Raw genomic sequence first — 24447 nt, forward strand, 5'->3', positions numbered from 1 at the left:
CATTTAATGCTATTATGCAATTAATATTTTTTATTGTAACAATTTATGATTTGCAAAAATAACTGTTGCATCTGTGTTAATTAGATAAGCAAAGTGTGTGCGCGTTGTGCACGCTATACATTAGGGTCAAGCATGCGCCCTTAAAATAGCATAATGAACAACGCGCCACTGACTTTAGACTATTTTTTTTCTGGTTAGTGGCGCAATTGTTTTTGGAAACTGCAAAATAGCATCAGGGATGGTTTGGGCCAGAACACGCCTCCTTTTTTGTGCTGAACCACCTAGGGAGCGCAAGTTCATTCCCTAGTTTGCCGACGTGCGTCTGTGGAGGGAAAAACCCGCTGTACGCCGGTGCAAAATACGAATGATACATGCATCACTGACAAAGTCAATTGCGCTGGGTGCAAGATAGGGCCATATATTGGCGCTTTTCCATTGCATAGTACCCCACGGTTTAGTTTAGTTTGGGTCGGGTCAGCTCACCTCACTTTGGCGTGGTTAACTTTTCCATCGAGTTTGGTATCACTTTGCAGTGGGAGGGATTAGGCGTGTCGTTATATTTGCGCTGCATACTGCTGTGACATCATACAAGTGAGAGCCTCCTTGTACATTCCCATTCATTTATTTATTTATCAGTCCGCCACAAAATTAAAATTAGCCACCACAAATAGATGTTTGCACATCGCGTTTATCACTAAGGTTTCGGTTTAAACACCCGTGGCGTCAGTAGTTGATGCACTCCGCTAAGCCTAATTGAAGTTTAAGCATATAATGCTGATGGGCTCGTCGTAAATGTTCCGCCACAAACTGCAAGTTTGGAAAAAACTGTTATGGTGTCCCTGATTCTCAACCTGTGGATGTTTTTCATCACTAAATGGGAGTTTGGGAACTTATAGCAGAGCACAGATCACAAAATTTTTCCTCGAGACAGCGCAAGCTAGTGTCACAGGGTGACTTTATAGGGCGGAACCAAAAGCGGTGGAGATTGGTTCCGCCTTAAGATGGTTTCCGCCCGGACCCAATTTTTAAAACATCTCTATTTCCTGGTCTCCCTGACAACAAAAATTATGGATTTACAAGCAACAGGTGCAGCAATTTAACATGGCAGCTCATGATTGGGAGAGGTGATGAAGATGGGCGAGATAAATAGATCTGTAGAGACACAAAGAAGAAGAGTTGATTTCGGGGTGAGCTCCGCTCCGCCAAGGGCGGATTAAACATACATTCCTCTGAAGGCGCCGTTGATCCAGGGATCGCTAGAGCGAGCAGAAAGAGTGCGGCCGAGTGAGCCTAAAGGAAGGAGTGGAAAGCGTTATATAAAGGAGCTTCAAACACAAAGGTTGTTCCGGGGACCATTGTTTGTTGCTGTTGTTGCTCTGTTGTGCAGTCCAGTCAGCGCAGGAGTTCGCTGTGTGTTGGTAGCGGCTGGGATCTCGTTGTTGGACCACTCTGGTGTCATCGAGTGAAGATTTGGGCTGAGTCACGCTGGTAACGGGAGGATTCTACAGCTACTGGAATTAAGGATGAGAAGAAGAGAGAGACAGGCCGAGTATATGATGCATTGAAGGCTCTTTGAGAAACGAGCTGCTTTTGTGTACGTCATTGATGTGTGTGTGTGTGCTGCTGCTAGAAGCTGACCCACCGTGAGTGTATTGAGGGAAACGGCAGATGTGGATTTACATCGGGGCGAAGAGGAAAGTATCTGACCTACGGAGGTAAACAAAGGAAAGCAATCGTCAATATTGTGAGTACTCAGTATTTGATTCAGTGTGATATTGTGGAATACTTGTTCAACGTGCATTTGTGAGCCTTCAGTGTGTGAGACTACGGCCCCACCACGGAGCAAAGCGGTGGGCGAGCCGGGGCGCAACGATTTCGAGAGGATTAAAGGGCCACAGCAGCGACGTTTATACCGCTAGCCTGCAACATCACTTTCCCATCGGCCCGAAGACAGTCGGCTGAAGTTGGGGCTGCGACTTTATTTGATTCATGTAGAAGAGTGAGGAGTGCTGTGGGTGAGTCTGAGACTTTGTTGTGAGAAAACACTTTAAATTATTGCAGTGTGATGCTGTGTGGTGTCGTCAGTAGCCCCCTTTGCTGAACTCGTCGTGAGATCACGAGAGGCCGTTGAGGCTGGCTATCTACTTACTGTATATGCTGTGTGTGTGACTCTTGTGTTGGAGCTTCAAGTGGAGTGCCGACTCTGACATTCTTTGGACGTGGCCGATTCGGTGGAACGGTGGTGAAGGATATTGGGATACCAGATTATTGTGAGTAAAGCAACCATTTTAGAAGCACGCTGTGCATATGTTGTACTGTTGTGTATAGGGTGGCATAGATCGATATCACCTGTCACGGAGCCTCTACAAAGGTGCGCCCCTGTCCAGCTCTTGGGAGTCGAAGTGAACGAGAGGAGAGGGCAGCGTTCGGCTCGGCGTGATAGTGTTGGATTTCCCCCGCTGACAGTATCAGGAGGCGTTTTGGAAGGTCGTGCCACGACGCTTCGCCATCTTAAAGGTTGGAGAATACCTACCGATTGACTGAAGTACAACCACCGTAAGTCCACCATTCCCGAATCGGGGCCATTATTGCAAATTATTCGTTGAATGCCCAGAATGTTAATATCGTCTGAGGGATCCTAAGAGATAGTGTGGCTAAAGCTAACTACACCTGTTTCAGTGGTGAAGAGTTACCAGTGTCGACCTAGTGTGAGCCCCAGTGTCTGAAATTAACCCCCTGTGTTACAGCTACGAGCCTACAGCGGGAGAGAGAGAACCAGAGCCTGTTACCGTGAGATACTTACATGTGTGTGGTCACCAGTGACTAGGGGGAGCCCCAGTGTCTGAAATTAACCCCCTGTGTTACAGCTACGAGCCTACAGCAGGAGAGAGAGAACCAGAGCCTGTTACCGTGAGATACTTACCTGTGTGTGGTCACCAGTGACTAGGGTGAGCCCCAGTGTCTGAAATTAACCCCCTGTGTTACAGCTACGAGCCTACAGTGGGAGAGAGAGAACCAGAGCCTGTTACCGTGAGATACTTACCTGTGTGTGGTCACCAGTGACTAGGGTGAGCCCCAGTGTCTGAAATTAACCCCCTGTGTTACAGCTACAAGCCTACAGCAGGAGAGAGAGAACCAGAGCCTGTTACCGTGAGATACTTACCTGTGTGTGGTCACCAGTGACTAGGGTGAGCCCCAGTGTCTGAGATTAACCCCCTGTGTTGCAGCTACAAGCCCACAGCAGGAGAGAGAGAACCAGAGCCTGTTACCATGAGATACATACCTGTGTGTTCACCAGAGCCCAGTGTGAGCCCCAGTGTGTAAATTAACCCTTTGTGTTACAGTTATGATTCACGCAGAGAGAAAGGGAAAACGTGTGATACTTACCTGGAGAGAACTACCTGTGTGTGTGGCCCTGGAGTGACGAGAGGTCGTCCCAGCGCCTGTGAAGTGAGCCTCGGGGCGTCAGCTATACGCCTACGGAAGGATAGAGGGGCTTGAGTTACTCCCCTCACCTTATTCGAAGGCGCCAGGTATCTGTGCTCCCCTGGGCGTGAAAACATTGAACTGTTCTGCTTTTCTGTCTGCCTCCAGGAGAAAAGGAGGGCGCCACGGGATCCACAAAACAAGGCGGAGGAGCCTTATCCGCACACCCCCACAGTGTCCTGGACCCCGGACCCTTGGCCCCTCTCTTCGTGTCACAGCCTACCTGGAGGGCAGAACAGAGGCCTTAGTTTTAATCTTCCCCCTTCCCATCCCCATACCTTACTTTTAAATAACTTAAATAAAATTAAATTTTTTACTTACCTGCATTTGTGTTGTCTGGTCATTGGGTTGATTTTGGGACCTCCTCGAGGTGGAAACTAGAGGAAGGGGCGCGGCTTGTTTAGATCAGTGGTCCGCCCCGACCTGTGACACTAGCACTAAAGGTAAAGCTAATATTTACATTATAGCGATGACGCTTGTGACAATTGAGTAATCAGTGATCTACTGTGTTTTCGCATCATGTTTGGTATCAGCTCGGGTTGCTTGGAACCCCAACCGAGGTGGTACGAAAAAAAGGATCGGGTACTACGTACTGCACCCAATGGAAAAGCTCCCAAAAGTAAGCTGACCCGACCCAAACTTAACCAAACCAAACCGTGGGGTACTATGCAATGGAAAAGCACCATATGTGGCACTGAGAGGCTGGTTTTCCAACAGCCACTGGCCAAACATGAGCGCAAACTTCTTCTTGTAGTGTTTCATGGCTTTTGGCCGGAGGTGGAAAGAGTACTAAAATATTGTACTCAAGTAAAAGTAAAGTTACTTTAATAATATTTTACTTAAGTAAAAGTAAAGTTACTGATCTGAAAATTTAGTCAAGTAAAAGTAAAAAGTAAGTCATTTTTAATTTACTCAGAGTAAAAGTTCTTTAGTGTTTGACGACGCGAAGCTGCTAGACATCGGAAGATAATGTGCATGGTATTAAAAACGCGTAGTGCAAATGACCGGTAAAACCCGGTCTGCAATTTCGTACTGAAGAGCATGAATCCTACCTTTCATAGGAATGAAACACTCGCTTTGTGTCAGTGGAAAGTGGTCGCTTAAATATGACCAGGGGTTTCCTTCATAAGATTTGAACTGAGGCGGGTCTGCGCGGGCCTGTCTTGTCCGTCTCCATGGTTCTTTTTGCGCGTTCCCCCGCCCATCAATCATCCGTTGCGCGTCTTTTCACCTTGCTTTTTTAAAATATTCTTTTACTCAGTAACGGATATGATTTAAAATGTAGCGAAGTACAATACTTTAAACAAAACATACTTAAGTAAATGGAAAAGCAACTGGAAAAACTACTCAAAAAAGTAAAAGTACACAAAAAAACTACTAAATTACAGTAACATGAGTAAATGTAATTCGTTACTTTCCACCTCTGCTTTTGGCAAACCAGTCTCTAAGTGCCAAAAAATAGTGGGAGTGTAAAGCGCACTTGGCAGAGGCTCTGCATCGATCCTATTTTCAGTTCAAACTAGTCAAACTTTATTAAAAAAATGTGAACAAAATATGCATTTGCTTATCAATGAGCAATATTATTTAAATGTGTTTTGGTATTTTTCAGCAATGTGCAGAGCAGCTGATGGACAGACTTCATTTGAAAGGAAAATTTCATAAACTGAAAACTGCAGATTTTCTTCAGCTAACTGAATATTCACAGTCTCATGAGTTCTGTTTAGAGGAAAAGTTTGCTAAGAGTTTTCTAAAAAAATTACTGATGATGGACTACAAAGCAAGATGCATCAAAATAAAACAGAACAATGAACAAAATCACACACAACAAACAGAAAAGGAGCTGTCTGAAGATGTGGAAGATGCTTTTAATGATATTTTTAATGAAATGACTAAATCTAATCAAACTAACAAATTAGAGCCAATTCACCTGATGGACGCTCAGATGGCTGTGTTTTATTGTGCTGATAGTTTTCTAAAGCAGCTCATGGTCACTAAACTCTCACAGTGTCAGTTTGCTCTTCCTCTGCTTGTACCAAATCCATTCACACAGAAGATTGAGTTTCCTCTCTGGACATTCAGACAAATCAACAAGAGCTGGAAGACAACTGATGGTAAAGGTCAAACCTTTAGCAAAATCCAGCCGGTCTACAAGGCAGAAACACCAATGGTGGCTTTCTTCAGGTTTGATTCTGTGTCTTCATCCAAGTCTCAGCTGATGAACAGTTTGATCAATGAGAAACACAACACGTTCTTCCACAGGAACTGTCCAGGCAGCAGCAGATCCAGAGTACTGATGGATGGGGTGGTGGAGATCGCCTGGTACTGCCCATCTGGAGAGGAAACTGATCAATTTCCTGACTGTGTTGCATTCTGTAATCTTCATGGTGATGCAGAAGAAAATGAGAAACAACTGAATATCTTAACTCAGATGGCTTCTGTTAATGTTGTTATTTTACCTCAACTGAATAAGAATGACAACAGCATGACAAAGATCCAAAACCTCTACAAAGACTCCAAGCCGCTCATTTGCCTTCTTACTGAGAGTGATTCAGCTCTCACAGAAATGCAAAAAGGTACAAATTACAAAATGGGATTGAAAGATAGAAATCAGTCAGATGTAATTGAAGAACTCAGAAGAGCTGTAAATATTGGACTCTCATCTTCAGACTCATCTTCTCTTTTCAAGCTTGAAGATGTGGCAGATAAATTAGACATCACAGTAGATGAGAACATTGATGATGACTGCAGGAAAGGAAAAGACGCAGCACAGAAAATGATGAGTTTACTGAAGAATAAAGATTTGACAAAAATCAAAGAATCATTTCTGCCGTGTCAGGGAAAACTGTGGCATCAGTGGTGTCAGAAGAATAAAGAACTACATCGACCTACACTGGGTGAACTACAAAAGAATGATAACATAGAAAAAAACAAAAGCTATAAGAAATCAGAAATGCTTAAAATTCGTGAACTGCAGCAGACATCTGTATTAAGTGAATGTATCCAAATCTTTATCAAAAAACTGAATTCAAAAGAACAAAATGAGATGATATATTTTCCTAAGTGGATTGGTATCCTACTAGATGACTACACCACGGAAACTCTTTCAGCTCTTCATCATGAGTATGATAAAAAGTGGTCAGCAGTCTTAGATCTTAAAAAGAAACATAATAAATCTCAACAACTGACAGCTGAACAAGATGAACTTGAGAGAATATCTGAGAAACTGCAAGCTGCAACCTTTGGTTTGGAGCACATACTGAGAGAGATCGGTCAGATATATGAATCATGTTCATCTGTGAAGAAGATCAAGAAAAACCTGAACTTCTCTTCTCTTCCAGGTCTTGCAGCAGAGATGATGATGTCTGGATTTCCACTGGAGCTGATGGATGGAGATGCTGCTCATGTTCCTCTGATCTGGGTTACTGCAGTTTTAGATGAACTCATCAAGAAACTGGGAGACAAGAGAGTCTTTGTGTTGTCAGTTTTAGGGATTCAGAGCTCTGGGAAATCTACCATGTTGAATGCAATGTTTGGTCTGCAGTTTGCTGTCAGTGCTGGTCGGTGCACTAGAGGAGCGTTCATGCAGCTGGTCAGAGTTTCAAAGGAGATGAAGCTAAAGTTTGATTATATTCTGGTTGTTGATACTGAAGGTCTTCGTGCTCTAGAGCTTGCTGGAAGATCAACAAGAAATCATGATAATGAAATGGCCACATTTGTTGTCGGTCTTGGAAATATGACATTGATCAACATCTTTGGTGAAAACACTGCAGAGATGCAGGACATCCTTCAGATTGTTGTTCAGGCCTTCATGAGGATGAAGAAGATCAAACTAAATCCCAGCTGCATGTTTGTGCATCAGAATGTTTCTGACATCTCAGCTGGAGAAAAAAACATGGAAGGAAGAAGACGACTTCAGGAGAAACTGGATGAGATGACAAAACTTGCTTCTGAAGAGGAAGATTGTGTTTTGCAGTTTTTCAGTGATGTCATTGCATTTGATGTACAGAATGATGTAAAATATTTTTCACAGCTTTGGGAGGGAAGTCCACCTATGGCACCACCAAACCCAAACTACAGCAGAAACATTCAGGAGTTGAAGAGCACCATTATCTCAAAAGCATCAAGATCAAGCGGCATTACACTGTCACAGTTCAAAACTCGCATTAATGATCTTTGGAGTGCACTGCTGAATGAAAACTTTGTGTTCAGCTTTAAAAACACAATGGAGATTGCCGTATACAGAAGACTGGAAACTAAGTATAGTGACTGGACTTGGAGCCTCAGGAGTGCCATGATGAGCATTGAAGAAAAGTTTTACAACAGAATTGCAAATGGAAACAGGGAGGTTCAGAAAAATGACCTGCTGGCTGAAATGAAGACAACAAAAGAAGAAGTAGAAAAATCAATGAAGTCATTTTTTGATGAAGACAAAGACAAAGACATTCTGTGTCAATGGAGAGGAAGATTTGAAACCAGAATTCAAGATCTTCATGATGACCTGGTGAAGGGAACAAAAAGAAAGTTGGATGAAGCAATTGAACAGAAGAAAGCCAAGCAGAAACTAGACCAAAAACTGACAGAGTATGAAAATATGCTTTTTACTCGGAGCAAAGAACTCGCTTTGAGTCTGAAACACAGAGGAACAGATGAACATGTGCTGAAAGAGGAATTTTACACCATGTGGAGTAAATGGGTCACAGAGATGACAGAAGCTACTCTTCCACTAAAAGACATTAATTTTTGGGATGGTGTCAAAAAGATTTTATCTGAAAACCAAGAATTGACTCTTGTAAATGAAAGATTAAATCAAAAACAGTTCAAACAGATATTCATCAGGGGTGATTATGATGACTACATCACACACCAGAAGCATCAAGAGCATTCAGATGAGACTGTGCCTTCAGATGAGGAGAGCTCCAAGAAAAGCCAGAGTCTATTTAACCGTTATGTAGTGAATCCAGGCAAAAAACTTTATTCTTATGTTAAACTGAGTCAAAACAAGACCCTGAATGCTGAATATCATGACTCAGTAAGGCAACTGATTAAAAAAAATATTCAGGAAACTGACAAAATAATAGAGAAATCACCAATCAGAAGACAGGGCTACAGTGACATCTACATCCAAGAATTAACAGACTGTGTTAAAAAGTCAGTAGAGGAACATCGATCAGAGAACCAAAAATACTGTCTGAAAAAGGAGTTTATTATAGATCTCTGTCTCTATGTTTGTGACATTGCATGTGAGAAATTTACTAAACTTCACAAGGAATTTAGAGAAACAAATGATGTAAGAATTTATCTTGAGAAGCAGAAAACTCAATATTACAACGTCTTCAAGAACTACTGCAGAGGAGCAACAACAACAACCATACTGATCGACTTTATCTGCAGCAAACTTGAACCGTCCATCCTAGAAACGGTTTATAACAAAACTGCTATTGATGTTGCAGCACAGATGAGGACAGACATACGATCATTACGTGAGAACAGATCCAATCTGGAAAAACACATTCTGAAATCCCTTGCAGAAAAAGAGGACTTTCAGCAGTACATACAATACATCCATGACCCCAAAGAACACTTCAAACAATTCATAAAGAATGAAGTGGACAAATATTTTACTCAACAAATCGAAATGATTCTTAACCTTTTCAGAGGAAATCTAGAACAGAAAGAGAACATTGTGAGTAATGCAGTGCAAGCAGTGACAGTGGAGGCCAAAAATAATGGAGGAGATGGCAACATGTGGTTCACAAGTTTCACCAAAACACTCACAGATGAGCTGAAATTCACAGGTGAGTCATGTGTTGATCTCACAGAAATTAAAGACTTGAATTTCCTTGAGAAGCATTTAAGTGAAAGTCTGAGTGAAATGATAAGGAAGCTACAAAATAGTTTCACAAGTATCGATGACATTAAAATGGAAAAGTGCAGGAAGAAACCAGATGAGATTTTGATTGATCATTTCTGTCAGTGCTGTTGGGTTCAGTGTCCTTTCTGTAAAGCAATCTGCACAAACACAATGGAAGATCATCCTGGAGATCACACTGTTCCTTTTCATCGTAATATTGGACTGAATGGGTGGTATTACAGACACACAACAAACTTGGGTATTAATTTCTGCACAACAGAAGTATCGAGTGACCGTTGCTTTTATAACTCCTCAGATGATAAATTTCCCTGGAAAAAATACAGAAAAGCAGGTCCTGAATATGAAAACTGGAGCATCACTCCTGACAACTCTGAGCTGCCATACTGGAAGTGGTTTGTGTGCAGGTTTCAGAAAGATCTGGAGAAGCACTATAATAAAACATTCCAGGGAGCTGGTGAGATTCCAGATGAATGGAAAAAACACACAAAAGAGGAAGCTATTGAGAGTTTAGATAAATACATCTAATGGAGAACTAAAATAATTATAAATATATATGTTAATCTTTTAATCTATACAGGCAGTCTCTATAGAAAATGCTAATGTTTTGCACTGAAAAAAAATGTATAGCAGTTCTCGCATTACTGACACCGAGATGAATCACTTTATTGTTTTCCTTACTTTTGTAGATTGCTTTGGATAAAATAATCATGCAATGCCTAAATGTAAATGAAATGAAACCATTTTTGTTCTACTTGTATTATAGCATCTGACTAAATCAACTTTTAAGTTCAGTTCAGTACAGCTTCATCACCCTTGATAACTCTGAGCTGCCATACTGGACATCGTTTGTACAGTAGGCTCAATTTAACTTTGTAGCCAGAAGCTCAATTCAAAGACATCCACAAGACCAGAAAACCATATCAAATACAATCAAATCATATTGCTTAGTTTATATCCTTAATATACTAAATCTTTAAACCTTTAATACCTTTAAAACTCTTTTAAAATTGTTTAGTGTTTACTCATAATCATTTCACATATACTATATTGTAATTCTAAGTTGTTTAAAGTGTATGTTTTTGTTATGTTATGTTAATCCAGAATTGAATAAATATTAATTAATTCAAGTCTTGGCTTGTATTCCTTTTTAACTAGGACGTGTCGTGTATTACTCAGAACAACTTAAAGCCAGATTCTTAGTTTGACGTCTTAATTTTATTTAGTCTAACACTCATCAGAACACCACATACACCCACAACAAACTCTGATACTACTGACATTACTGTACAGTTTTTTTTCCAAAATTACATTTATTAACAGCTTATGGCCATCCAATAAAGTTAAAACAGTTAAACAGTGCTATAATTTATATCGGTTACACTTTACTTTGCAAGTACATGTCAACTAACTTTCATTAATTTGCAACCATACGTCAACTAGCTGTCATTAGAGTATTAGTAGACTGTAAGGGATAGGGAAGAGTATAGAGTTCGTGGAATAAGTTAACATGCACCTGCAAAGATACTTATAGACAATTGAAAGTCTGTTGAGATATCATTACAATAAAGTGGTTGAAGATATTAAGCAGCCAGTCTACTAATTCTTTTTAGATTGGTGGTTGATAAGTAGTTGCAAAGTTACTTATAATTAGTAAAATGTGTTACCTTTATATCAGTTTACATTCGTCTGCACAGAAACTTAACTTAGAAGATCAGCAGGAACACTGTTACAAAAAAGGTTAAAATATGTAGCTGTACCTCAGCTGGTGCAGTACCGTTCATATGTACAGATAAGTATATTTGGTACTAATATTAAGATTCTAATATGTACATCTAAGTTATTTAAACTCTTTAGGTGCAAAGGTGTACTGTATGAAAGGTTACAAAGCTGGGGAACACATTTTGACAAATTTTTCTGACAGTGTCAATGATCTATTCCAACGTTACCTGTGTTAACATTAACATGAAAGATTCAATACCTGTGTCCAAATTCACCTACTGTCCATTCTAAGTAGTATTTGAAATAAGAATAAGTATGTCTCAAATCGTATGATGTTGAAATGAGGGTTAGGGTTAGGTTAGGGTTTAGCTGATATTACCCACAATTTATTGCAAGAACGAGGAGTTTAGTGACACTGCACTGTATTAATAATTGAGTGGTGCTTTACTGGCATTTCAACTGTTTATTGATATGGTTGCACTCACATGATGCAGGCAATCTGTGAAATAGAGAGTCACATAAACTCTCTAATACAAGTAATCAAAGTAAACAACAAACAAACAACACAGACAAACAAGAGTATCAAGAGAAACACAAAGAAATATGCACACACACGTGCACACACACATTCTGGTTTCCATGTTTTGTGGGGACATTCCATAGACATAATGCATTTTATACTGTATTAACTGTATATTATATTCCCTTTCCCAAACCTGAACCCCAACCATCCCAGAAAACTTTCTGCTACTTCACATTTTTAAGTAACATCATTCTGTTTGATTTATAAGCTTGTTTCCTCATGGGGACCTCAAAACGCAATAATTACCAAGAACACACACACATTACAGGTCCCAGGCATAGGACACTTTTTCAGATTTATGTACCTGAATTATCAGGTAAAATGACAGATAAACATCAGTAGCTTTCCCCAGGCATTGCTTTTCAACGTCTGAGAAAAGGCTGATTTTGATCCTAATGAACTGCAGCGCCCCCTTTCTGCACAACCTGGACTTGCACTGCTTCTACTTAAGTTTTTAACAGTGACACTTATGTGATTTAGAACAAAATACATTTATATAACAGTGCATAGAACATAAAGAACCTTAAATCTTAAATATATAAAATATTACATTTAATGTGGATTCAGCTTTGTATACCACACACTCCCCATCAAAGAAAATGGCTCTTGCCACCATACTCTTTAATACTAACAAACAACAAACAAAAATGAATTCTTCCCTCTTTTAATACCAGACTGTCATAGGGGGTATCCATTGTGTAAATGTAGGCAGTGGCGTTAAAAGGGAGTAAGGTGTATGGGGAAAAGGTGTGTTAGAATAGGTATATTGATGTAGAGTGGTAAGGTGAAATTATATGCATGGACAATATGCGGTAAGTGCTCCCTGCACTTTTCCTTCTCTTTCTCTGTGAGTGTTCTCATCATTTGTAGAAGCGTTCTATTAAACCTCTCATCGGGATTGCCCTGCGGATGATATGGAGAGGTCCTTGAATGGCTCATCCCTGACAATGCCACAAAGTCTTGAAGAGATAATTTTTGAATTCCCGACCTTTGTTGTGATGTAGTTTAGTTGGAATACCAAACCAGGGAATAAAGTCACTTAAAATTCGCTCTGCTGCTGTTCTTCCGGATTTATTCTTTGTAGCATAAGCTTGGGTGAACCTTGTAAAGTGATCCACAAAAACAAGGATGTATTCATAACCACCTTTACTTTGTTCCAAGTGCAGGTAGTCTATGGATACCAGTTCAAAGGGTGAGTTGGTGTTTATCCTGCCCATTGGAGCTTCTTCATGCACAGCTGGCTTCTTCTGTTTGATACAAGGGCATCGCTGTGTGACATAGGTTTTAACATCTTTCTTCATGAATGGCCAATAAAATCTGTCTTTGGCTAGACTCAAAACTCGGTCTATGCCCACATGGCCCATGTCATCATGTAAGTGTTTCCAGACCATCTTTTTGTATTGAGCTGGTAGGACAATTTGTTGTTTTTGCTCGGTTCTCCTGTAGAGTAGTCCTCCAGGAGCAGTTTTAAAATTGATGCAATATTCTTTTACAGGTCTGCTGGCTATCTGTCTCATCCCCTTGGTGATGGTCTCATTTGATTTTTTCAGCTTAATTATTTCACCTATAGCTGGATGCTGTCTCTGTGCTTTCCTTAGTTCGTCACAACTCAGTTTTTCTAAGATTTCAGCGGTTTTGCTATCAAGTTTATCTTCCGAGGCCAAATTGAGAGCAGCAGCCCAAACACCATCCTCTTGTCCAACGACCCTTGTACCTTCCCATGTGGCTCGGATAACCTTGCTGGACAACTCTGCAGTGCACTCTGTGAAGAGTTCTCCTACCCATTTGTACCCGACTGTGTTGAGTTTGGCGTTGTTAAGTATGTATGTTAAGGGATTATTTTCTGTATAAACTGTGAAGTCTGATGCATAAAATAGATAGTCCTGTAACTTTTCACAGATTGCACACTTTAGTGCCAGGAACTCAATCTTTCCAGAATGGAGGCTATAATTTTGTTCTGCAGGTGTAAGTGTCCTCAACCCATTTCCAATAACTCTTAGTTTCCCAGTTTGCCTTTAGTAAAGTACAGCCCCAAGCCCTTTATCTGAGGCATCTGTGTGGAGAATGAATGGCAAGTCAAAGTCAGGATAAGCAAGTACTGGTTGTGTGGTCAATGCATCAATTAGCCTGCATAACATCTGTTTATGTTCCACTCTATTGGTGTCCAGGATGATAACTGAACACTCTTCTTCCTGTTTGTCTTTGTTTGGTCAGACCCAGCCATGTTTATTTTTCACTTGTAAGGGATCATAAATTGGCTTGGCCATGGGGGAAAAATCAGAACATAAAATTGATAATAACTCAGAAATTCCAGCATTTGTTGAACTTCGCTAATTGTAGTAGGTGTTTGTTTTTCCAAACTTGTACTACATCTAGATCCTTAGGGTCTACTTTGACTCCTTCAGCGCTGACGAGTCGCCCCATATTACGTACTTTCCTCCTGAACATATCACACATTTCACACTTGGCCTCAAGCTTAACACCATGTCGTTGTAATGCTTGTAGTATTTTGCACAATTTTTCGACATGTTCCTCAAAGTTCTTTGCATAGCACAGGATATCATCGAGATAAGGGATACAACACTCATCTCGCAAAGAGTCCAACATTTCTTCCATGCTCCTTTGAAAGGCTGCGGGTGCATTGGGTAGCCCGAAAGGGATGCTTACCCCTTCATGGAGGCCCCAAGGAGTGATGAAAGCAGTCAGAAGTGATCCCTCTGCGATAAAGCCTTGACTTAATTCCACAGGTGGATCCCAGTGTTCTGTTGCTTTGGTTCTACTGCCATCTGCCGACCCAGTGGTCTCTCTCTTCCACTAACCTCATAAATAGCCAGCTCAACTCCTTGGTCTGTCTCTACTATTTTTTTAATGGGGTGTATGCTCCCAAGTGTTGTTCTCCGTGGTAAGGTAATATCATGTTTTGGTAGGATTTCCTATTGGCACACTGATGAATGGGTTTTGTCTTCCAAAGACTTCCAATAAGCCATCTCCAAGACCAAGCTGGTCAAGCTGTGGGTAATCTACATTGGGTTCAAAGAGAATGACAGGGTCTGACACATCAAAGTCTATAGACACAGAATATTCAATACAAGCAAGTTGACCGGGGGAAATCACAACATCTTGTCATCCAACTTTAACAGTGACTTCTTGGTCACAGGGTGGGCTCTGCATCTATATGAAGTTCACTATCACATCAGCCTGTTCATCACCTATTTCCATAGCTCATTTTAGTAAGGCATGACTGTCGCCCTTACACCACAAGTTTTATGTGCAAAAAAAATATTCAAAAAGGAACTTGGTATTCTAACCTCTCCTTTCTGAACTTTGATGTCATTCTTCTGTTCAGATGGCAGCACCTGGAAATAAATGTGTGTGGTCACATGACCAAACTAACCAACCATGTTAGATCCAGTCTTCTGCACAATTCAGAATTGAATTAAGAATGACTCCTGAATTCCAATTCAATTCTTGATAATTGTTATTTTGAATTATTGTCAAAAACAGGATCTAAAATTACAATTCGAATTTGAATTAAAGGAAGCAGAATTGCAATTCAATAGAAATTCAAAGAAATTCATATACATATTATACAGTAAGTGAAGTGTTAAAAATTAAGCTTTCAGTATATAGATATGGTTGCATTACATATTCTATAAATTATATTAGTTTAAACTACCTGTACAGATTACATGAACAGACAATGTTTTCCCCCAGCAATTAATGTTAAAAGCTCTAGTCACATAACAAATAATTAAGTTTGATTTTTTTTATAATTGTAATTTTATGGAACACGATGGAACATGACGTATTTCCCAGAATGCTTTACATTTAATCAAGTATTTAAATGGTTGCTAAACAATTTTCCAAAGTAACTTTCCTAACACTGAATGTGAACAGATTCTTTCTGTTGTGTGACTCTGGAATTTCTTTGAATTGCCATGAATTTAATTCCACTTCCTGTCATTCCATTTCCAATTCAACTTCCTGTAGGATGGAGTCAATTCAATTCAAATTCCAATTCATGAATTGAATGGAGGCCAATTCTGAAATTCTGAATTGTGCACAAGCCTGGTTAGATCTGCCATAAACTCATAAACAGATCTTACATTATCACTATATATGAACATATGCTTCATAATATGAGTTACTTTTTAGTTTTACACAAAAATATGCAAGGAAAAATTGTGGTCACAATTCATTTTAAAATGTCATTTTAAAACGTAAATGCTCTACTGTAAACAGGGCCTTAGCAGGGCAGGACAATATGTGACAGGAACACACAACATCATCATAAGATGAACAATGATCCAGCACAAGACAGCAAACACAAGAGCATTAAATAGGGAAAAAAACTAAACTAGGGAACAAGGACCCACAGGTGAAGGGTGTTAACTAATAATGAATAATTAACAGGAAACAAGGGGGGGCGGGGTCAAGACTTAAGACAGGAGAGTACGAGGTACACAAACACAAACACAGGCCTCGTGAGTCTCCACACAAAACAAGACAACAATAAGAAGGGCTGCCATGATCCTGTCACATGGAACATGTAAAAAGACATATAGGGCTGACAGGATCATGATCATATTGGTGTTTTTGTGTACCTGTTTCCTTTACCCCAGGAAACAGGTACACAAGACATGACATAATATAACATAAAGTCCAGAAGGCAAGACAGTTCCAGGGATCCGGACCCCCAAGACAAGAAGCGGGACTCCAGCCACGCTTTCGTGGGGCTTGCCAACCAGAAACACGCCCGCAGGACTCACCAAACAGGCACGCATCTGCGGGCTCGTTGACTGAAAACACTCCCGCGGAGCTTGCCGAACAGGAACAGGAACCCGGAACTCTCCCTCCAAAAAGCCTGCATTCGCGGCATGTCATCTGGGAGGCAGGAACTTGACTTCTGCTCCCCATCCAGAAACCAGCACATATAGCAGTTGTCCCGGAGCAGGCACTCGTGTTTCACCGCCCAGGATCTTGTGACTCCCCGAGCAAAACACATTGCATAATATTATATAGTACACATTTTAAACAGTAACGTAGCTCAGTGTAGTTTTTGATAGGCTTTAGCTCTGATTTAAACTAAGATAATCTACTTCTTGTTTATTTAGCTTGTTATATAAATATTCTAAAAGGACTTTGTTGTTATTTATTCTTAGGGGAGTTTACCGGAAGTTACGTGTGTTCCATGAAAGCCACTTGTTTATGTTGTTACTGCTCAAAACTGTCTGTTGGAGCTATTTTTGCACTTTGTTTATTTTAGGCTTAAGTTATAGTCTACTATATATAGTCTATAGTTTGGTCACGTGGTGCTATGTTAATTTGCATAAATGGGTTAATGTGGGGGGAACCGAAAAGGCTGCGAGGGCATATGGTTTTTTACCACAGTGTGAGAGAGGCAGCAGGAAATGTCTGTGAGCTTGCTTATATGTGTAAATAAACCTCCTCGAACTCATCTTTGGCTATGGACATTAGTTTATTTTTGTACCTCTAACCATGCGTAAAGCCTAACCCATGACGTAGCCTTAGTGGCCGTTTGAAAAGTTTGTTATTATTAGTTTTGCTTAAGTTCAAGGACAAATAGCCACTACACTGTCTATATGTAACAAAGAGAGTTATATGGGTAAACCTCAGGGTGAATAAATAACAAGAACATTTATTTAATAGGTGAAATGTTTTTTTAAATTTACTGACTGATGTGAATGATGAAGTGATTAAATGATGAAACAGAAACTTTACTCCTCATCCACCTAAGCATTATTCCCTTTGCCAGAGGCTGTCAGTTTATGCAAATCGCGTGACTTTCTGGGTATAGAAACTGTTTGCATTGCAACTCCCTCTTTGTTTGTAGCTGCTTCAGACTTCAGATAACATCAATTTAGATTGCTGGTTAGATATTTTGTAAGATATATTTATTGAGATCAGCATACATTTAAAATCAGCATAAGTTTCAAAGTTTAGAGGGCTGCAATATGAGGCAGTATAAGTTTCAGTGTGACATTCAGGCTTGAACAGATTCCAGTGATACTTCAACAGGTGATTAACATTCATAATTATTTTTTTTCTTTGGGAAAAAAACTGTATAAATTTAAATTATAAAAAATGTCAGTGACCAGATGAACAGTGAAAATCTGTTTGTTAAGGAAATTCACAAGCAGGTAATGTATTGCATGATTCAGTAGGCATATTTAAAAAAGCATTACCATTTGATATAGATGTTGATATTTCTTATTTATGAACATTGCTGGTTGGATAAATTACCTCGAGGAGCCCTTTACAGCTTTACTGGGGCTTTTATGTTTCATAAAGTCTTGTATCCATGTCTTCCATGCATTTCTGTCTTAAGAATATTGATTATTTCATATTGATTAAAGAATGGTGAATATGTGACTCTCCTTTAAAGTGTTCAATACTTTACTATGTTCTTACCTCAACTTAGATAAATTAATACATACTTTGCTTTTTCAATGGGTGCACTTTTAATCTTTGAACAGTGTGTCTTGAATGTGTTAGCATTTAGCCTAGCCACATTCTTTCCTATGGCTCCAAACAAAAGTTTTATTTTGTGCCACCATACTGACTCGTGTAACTACTCATGTAACAGTCTTTAAATAGAGAAAACATGGAAGTGTTTGGTGGATTCTAAATTTATCCCTGTTTGGAGCCATAGGAATTAATGGGGCTAGGCTAAATGCTAACATATTCACAGCGTGCTGTACAAAGATTAAGTGTACGCATTGAAAAAAAGATAGGGATGTATTAATTTGTCTCATTTGAGGTAAGAACATAGTCAAATATTTAAAAAAGGGCTGTGTTTTCCTTTAATGGTGACTAATTAATAAATTGCATCTTAGGTGTATGCGAAATTATAAATCTGTGTAGTACACACTGTAAAAAGTGAAAGTTGGATTAACTTAAAAATTTTGTTTCCTCAACTCAAGTTGCAAAAGCTTACATATTTTAGGTGTTACCAATTGAAGTAAATTCAACTTTACTTTTTTCCTTTTTACATTGCAAGATTTTATCAATATTTTTCTTTAAAAAAAATAATGCAAATTTCAAATGTGTTTATCTATGCACATTGCACACATTTAATGTTCGTTAGTGATAAAACTGTATTTTAACCACTGTAGATGAGAACACAAACTACTGTACACATTGTGCCTTTAATGCTGTAAGAAAGTACCAAGTGTCTCTCTTCTTTTTCTTTCTCTGTGCTCACCTTTGCTTGTGAGCTTGTGAAGTTATGTGCATCTATAGACAATAGGTTTCTTTCTAGAAACTATTTCTAATTTTAACATATTATTTTAACTGCAGTTTTGAAACAGATGCGAATATTAACAGCAATCACAGCTTTACCACATCCTACTTTTGTACGTTTGTACAGAAGATAAGTATTTCACTACTGGACAAAACATGCAAATCGGCAATAAATGGGTAGAACAAATGCAAATGATTTACTTGGACAGCAACATCATTTCAGAGTTAATTCCTTAAAACATTTTACTGCATAAAACTATAGGTCATACACTGAAATAGTTCATTTGAGGTTTTACCGTTCTGATTTTCACCAGTCTTGGAATTTTCATTTAAAAAGGATCAAGAGTTGGAGTACTAAAGCATTAAAGTGACACCATGTAATTTTTCAACCTTCATAATAAATTTTCAAGACCCTTGTGATAGTACATCGACTTTAAATAGGTTGAATGACATGTCTACCATAGCCTGACGGGGTCTGTATCACTTTTACTCGTATTTTAAAACTTAGGGTTTCTGGTAGTAACCAGAGCACAAAAAAAACTACAAAATTCGACTGCTTTACGGCATACGTCACTTCCTCCACACAATTTGTTTTTAACGTGAATTTTGCTGGAGGCTACTTAAGGAGTGTAGAGAGCAGTTTCTATTATGTGACTCTGTGTCACAGTCTTTAGAGCCACAGACCTATGACACGGGCGACCCGGGTTCGATTCCCCTTTAAGGCAATTTTTTACATAAACTGTTGATTCATACATAAATGCGATGTTCTTTATAAATTACGGCGATTATATTGCATATAGTTCCCTGTATTCAGATGCTGTGTTCACGTATTTACCTTTCTTTTATGATATTTACATTACAATCCAGGATGCTATAGCACTCAAACTTGCTCACAGTGTAAAACCAAACCCTATTCATTCACCAATCAGATCCGAGCGTTTCTCTCTTCTCTCTTCCTCATTTGCTGCGTTCCGCTGTCACTCGCGTGACGTATTACAAAGCGGCAGACCTAAACGCATCGGTTTACTTGGATTTGGAGCGATTTTCACACAAAAAAGAGGAATAACGAGCGCCATTGCGGAAAATCCTGGTGGCGAGGGAGAGAGAGACGATGCAACAATATTTGTGTGGAAAAAGGCAAGGAAATACGTCTGGTCGTTTCTGAATTGGAAGGCTGCAGCCTCCGGAGGTCAAATATGCAGGCTGCACACGTCATCAAGCCTGGGTTATTAAGGTAAACTGAGCATTACATTCGCAAGTCTTAAGCATACTGCAACAATTTACGATTAACTAAGTATAATAGTCAACTTTGTAATTGTTAATATTGTGAAATAAGACAGTCTTGATGACGTATACAGCTTAGAAATACGACATCCGGAGGCTGCAACCTTCAGATTGAGAAATGGCTTCTGCCACGACGAGTTCCTCATCAGAAAGTTGTAACATGACTGCGTTTCTCCCTGTTGTCTCAAAATGTTGATCGTTTAGCATTTTAAATGTTTAGTTTTTAGTTTAGTTTTAAGGTTGGCCAGTTCCTTTCCTTTGCGACAGTGCTGCGGCGCTTGTGGGCTCTAGGGGCGCTAGAAGTAAAAAATATGTGTCTAGCACCCCCTAGTGGCCAAAAAGTTTCATGGTGTCCCTTTAAATACATTGTGTGATGGTTAAAGGATTTAGATAACACACCATACTCATTTATGTTATGTTTTCTTTTTAGTGAAATCATCATGGATGAAGATCCTTCAGTGACGCATTAAAATTCAGATGTTATGAATGCATACAATGGAAAACAGTCCCTGTGATACAGTACAGAGATAAACGACAGTAAAGATAAAACTCAAGAAGGCCTTGCCGAATCTGAAATACAGCCAATGTCAGCTCCATTATCATTGTGCATAAAAAAGCAAAGATCATAACACCACAATAAACACAATGACAGCCACAAATCAAGCTGCTAGAGTACACAAGGTACATGTTAAAAAAACTAAAAAGTAAACTAGACAGAAAGGAAATGTATAATGTAAAACTGCACTTACCTAAAGGATTATTAGAACCCCCTGTTCAATTTCTCATTAATGCACATGGCAGTTGCTTCAATGCATTTAGGGGTGTGGTCCTGGTCAAGACAATCTCCTGAACGCATCTTCAAACACTCCAAACTGAATGTCAGAATGGGAAAGAAAGATTATTTAAGCAATTTTTAGCGTGGCATGGTTGTTGGTGCCAGATGGGCCGGTCTGAGTATTTCACAATCTGCTGAGTTACTGGGATTTTTATACACAACCATTTCTAAGGTTCACAAAGAATGGTGTGAAAAGGGAAAACATCCAGTATGTGGCAGTCCTGTGGGCGAAAATGTCTTGTTGATGCTAGAGGTCAGAGAAGAATGGGCCGACTGATTCAAGCTGATAGAAGAGCAACTTTGACTGAAATAATCACTCGTTACAACCGAGGTATGCACCAAAGCATTTGTGAAGCCACAACACGAACAACCTTGAGGTGGATGGGCTACAACAGCAGAAGACCCCACCGGGTACCACTTAACTCCACTACAAAGGCTACAATTTGCACAAGCTCATCAAAAATTGGACAGTTGAAGACTGGAAAATTGTTGCCTTGTCTGATGAGTCTCGATTTCTGTTGAGACATTCAGATGGTAGAGACAGAATTTGGCGTAAACAGATTGAGAACATGGATCTATCATGCCTTGTTACCACTGTGCAGGCTGGTGTTGGTGGTGGTGTAATGGTGTGGGGGATGTTTTCTTGGCACACTTAAGGCCCCTTAGTGCCAATTGTGCATCGTTTAAATGCCACGGCCTACCTGAGCATTGTTTCTGACCATGTCCATCCCTTTATGACCACCATGTACCCATCCTCTGATGGCTACTTCCAGCAGGATAATGCACCATGTCACAAAGCTCGAATAATTTTAAATTGGTTTCTTGACCATGACAATGAGTTCACTGTACTAAAATGGTTCCCACAGTCACCAGATCTCAACCCAATAGAGCATTTTTGGGATGTGGTGGAACGGAAGCTTCGTGCCCTGAATGTGCATCCCACAAATCTCCATCAACTGCAAGATGCTATCCTATCAATATGGGCCAACATTTCTAAAGAATGCTTTCAGCACCTTGTTGAATCAATGCCACATAGAATTAAGGCAGTTCAGAAGGCGCAAGGGGGTCAAACACAGTGTTAGTATGGTGTTCCTAATAATCCTTTAGGTGAGTGTATATTGTACTTAACTACATGGTCAATTGAAAATAGATGCCCCCTTCAATAAAGGTTATTAGGTGTTTCACATACATTACTGGCGAACATAAAGCCACAAAATATCCTTTTCAACAAACATTTTTGCAAAATGGGTCGTACCTTTCGTCACGGTTTTCCTATGCCCATAATTACGTTCCAACATCTGGAAAACCTTCAAAGAAGACATGAAAGCTATTATAGTTGTATAGTGATGCTCAAAGCTTGTGAGCCTGTAACAAAAAAGCTATGTATATACATGTTTTGCACTTATATGACCTTTGAAATTTATGGGGATAAGTAAGAAATTAACAATTTTTCTTTCTCCAGGTTAATGTTAAACCACCAAAGCAAAGGGTCGAACTATATACTATTGATAATTCATCTAAATATAGCACAGGTAAAAAAAAATAAAACCACATTATATCAAAACTGGTTCTTATTGTATTTGTTGGGTTTTATATCTTGGTTTGGTGTTTCTAGATTCCAGCCTCCCTAATTTCACCATTGTATTATTTGGAAACTCTGCGGCAGTCCAGTTTGGATGCTACAACATTTTGCTCGGGCAAAAAACAGTCCGCTTTGAAGACACTGTCATGATTGTTTCATTAAAGAGGAAGATATCAGAACATCATGTGTCAGTGATCAACATGATCGGCTTACATGAGACTGAACTGAACCCTTCTGATCATGTTATCAGTCAGGTTGTGAATGAAAATGAAATCCATGCCTTCATCTTTGTTGTGAGTTTGGGTCAGCTAACAGATGCCGATAAGATGGGCATTGAATGGCTACAGCGAATGTTTGGTGACAAAGTTCTTTCATTTGTGATGATTCTCTTTACCTATGAGAGAGAGGAAGAGGGTGACAATATCATAGATAAACTGAAGAAAAACCCTGTACTGGAGAAGCTGATTAAGAAATGTGGACGAAAATATCACATTTGCAGCAAGAATATGAACAAACAGTCAGAGATGAGAGGATTGATGGACTGGATAAAATGTCTGTTTAATGACAATAAAGAGCAGTGCTACACTACTGAGATGTACAACAAAGTTTTAAGATACCCACAAAACAGTGAAAATCAAACTGGTAAGATAACAACACATTTCATTTATTTAGACATGTTGTACACTTTGGTATGGTTTCCCAGACAGAGATTAGTTTAAACCAGGATTAGGCCTTAGTTTAATTCGGAAATATAGCTAGTTTTAACAAACATGCCTTACTGTATTAATCTCTCTTTAAAATATTAAAGTGGCATATACAGAAATCTGCAGTGAAATTTCCTGTTTCTCATAAAATGAAGGTCCAGAAGCTAACAGAAGCACTAGATCACAACTTTTGGCAAGCTCTGCCCAACCTAAGAACGGCGACAGACAAAGGGTAAGAAATATGTGAAATATCATGCATAAATGCCAAGTTTAGTCATTAATTCTTCTGTCCCGCTGATTGTTTCTTAAAAGAGCAATGTGGCCAATCGATCTTTCTATCCTATCTACATAACCTATTCTTTTCCTTCCTGTCTCAGTAGTGCAGTGCTTCATCTTTCTAGCCTCACCTCCTTCCCTAGCACCACCTGCTTCGATCTGCTACAGGTGTTCTCCCTACTTTTATTGCAGCCGCAGGTATCCTATTTCCCTTATTAAATTATTAAATTATGTGCAAAGTCTTGGGCAAATGACTTCACTCATGCCAGCAGAGGCATACAGTAGCAGATTTAGCCCACCAAGACAAATGATGTGTCTCAATCCAACACAGTCTCACCTCATGGCGTCAATATTTGACGACACTTGACCATGCGTCAATATGTTGACGCGGAGGGTATTTTTTGACGAACTGGGGACTTCAATACTACCAGGTACGCGAAATTAAACAGTTGTCACCTGGCGTTGGGGTTAGGGTTAGGTTTGGGTAGGGATGTCATTATGTAAATCCAACCCTAAACCGACGCGAAAATGGCAAGAAAATAGGAAAGAGAATGCAACGGACGCAACAGCACTGAAGTCCCCAGCTCGTCAAAAAACGACGCGAAAGGTACACCCCCCCCGCCACACACCGACGAATGGTCAAGTGCCGTCAAACATTGACGACATGGGGTGAGGATTGGTTGGCCAATTCTGCTTCCTTGTCTGTTTATTCATTTCATTATGCAGTTATGTTAAGCTTTATGTGGATATTTATTGCCAGAAGAGACGTTAATTGCCGTCATATGTCATATGACCACCAGGCTAGAAATTTTAAACATCCTTAATCCAGACTTACTACTAGTC

The 24447-nt window shown here is 39.6% G+C and overlaps 2 protein-coding genes across 2 annotated transcripts in view; both read left to right on the forward strand.

Moving 5' to 3' along the window:
* The first annotated feature begins 4977 nt into the window (after nt 1–4977).
* Nucleotides 4978–10203, forward strand: LOC141367364 (interferon-induced very large GTPase 1-like). The gene has a single exon (XM_073872700.1). The coding sequence runs from the start codon at nt 5075–5077 to the stop codon at nt 9881–9883; it is 4809 nt and encodes a 1602-aa protein (XP_073728801.1). The 5' UTR covers nt 4978–5074; the 3' UTR covers nt 9884–10203.
* A 7253-nt stretch (nt 10204–17456) lies between these two features.
* Nucleotides 17457–24447, forward strand: part of LOC129441658 (interferon-induced very large GTPase 1-like) — a 28495-nt gene continuing 21504 nt past the window's right edge. Inside the window, exons 1-5 of the mRNA XM_073872706.1 lie at nt 17457–17699; nt 20638–20888; nt 22505–22574; nt 22658–23266; nt 23484–23560. Coding sequence (XP_073728807.1) covers nt 20853–20888; nt 22505–22574; nt 22658–23266; nt 23484–23560 — 792 coding nt within the window. The 5' untranslated portion in view covers nt 17457–17699; nt 20638–20852. The remainder of the gene's footprint in view (nt 17700–20637; nt 20889–22504; nt 22575–22657; nt 23267–23483; nt 23561–24447) is intronic.

The sequence above is a fragment of the Misgurnus anguillicaudatus genome, chromosome 2, assembly GCF_027580225.2.
Source record: "Misgurnus anguillicaudatus chromosome 2, ASM2758022v2, whole genome shotgun sequence".
In the NCBI taxonomy this organism is placed as follows: domain Eukaryota; kingdom Metazoa; phylum Chordata; class Actinopteri; order Cypriniformes; family Cobitidae; genus Misgurnus; species Misgurnus anguillicaudatus.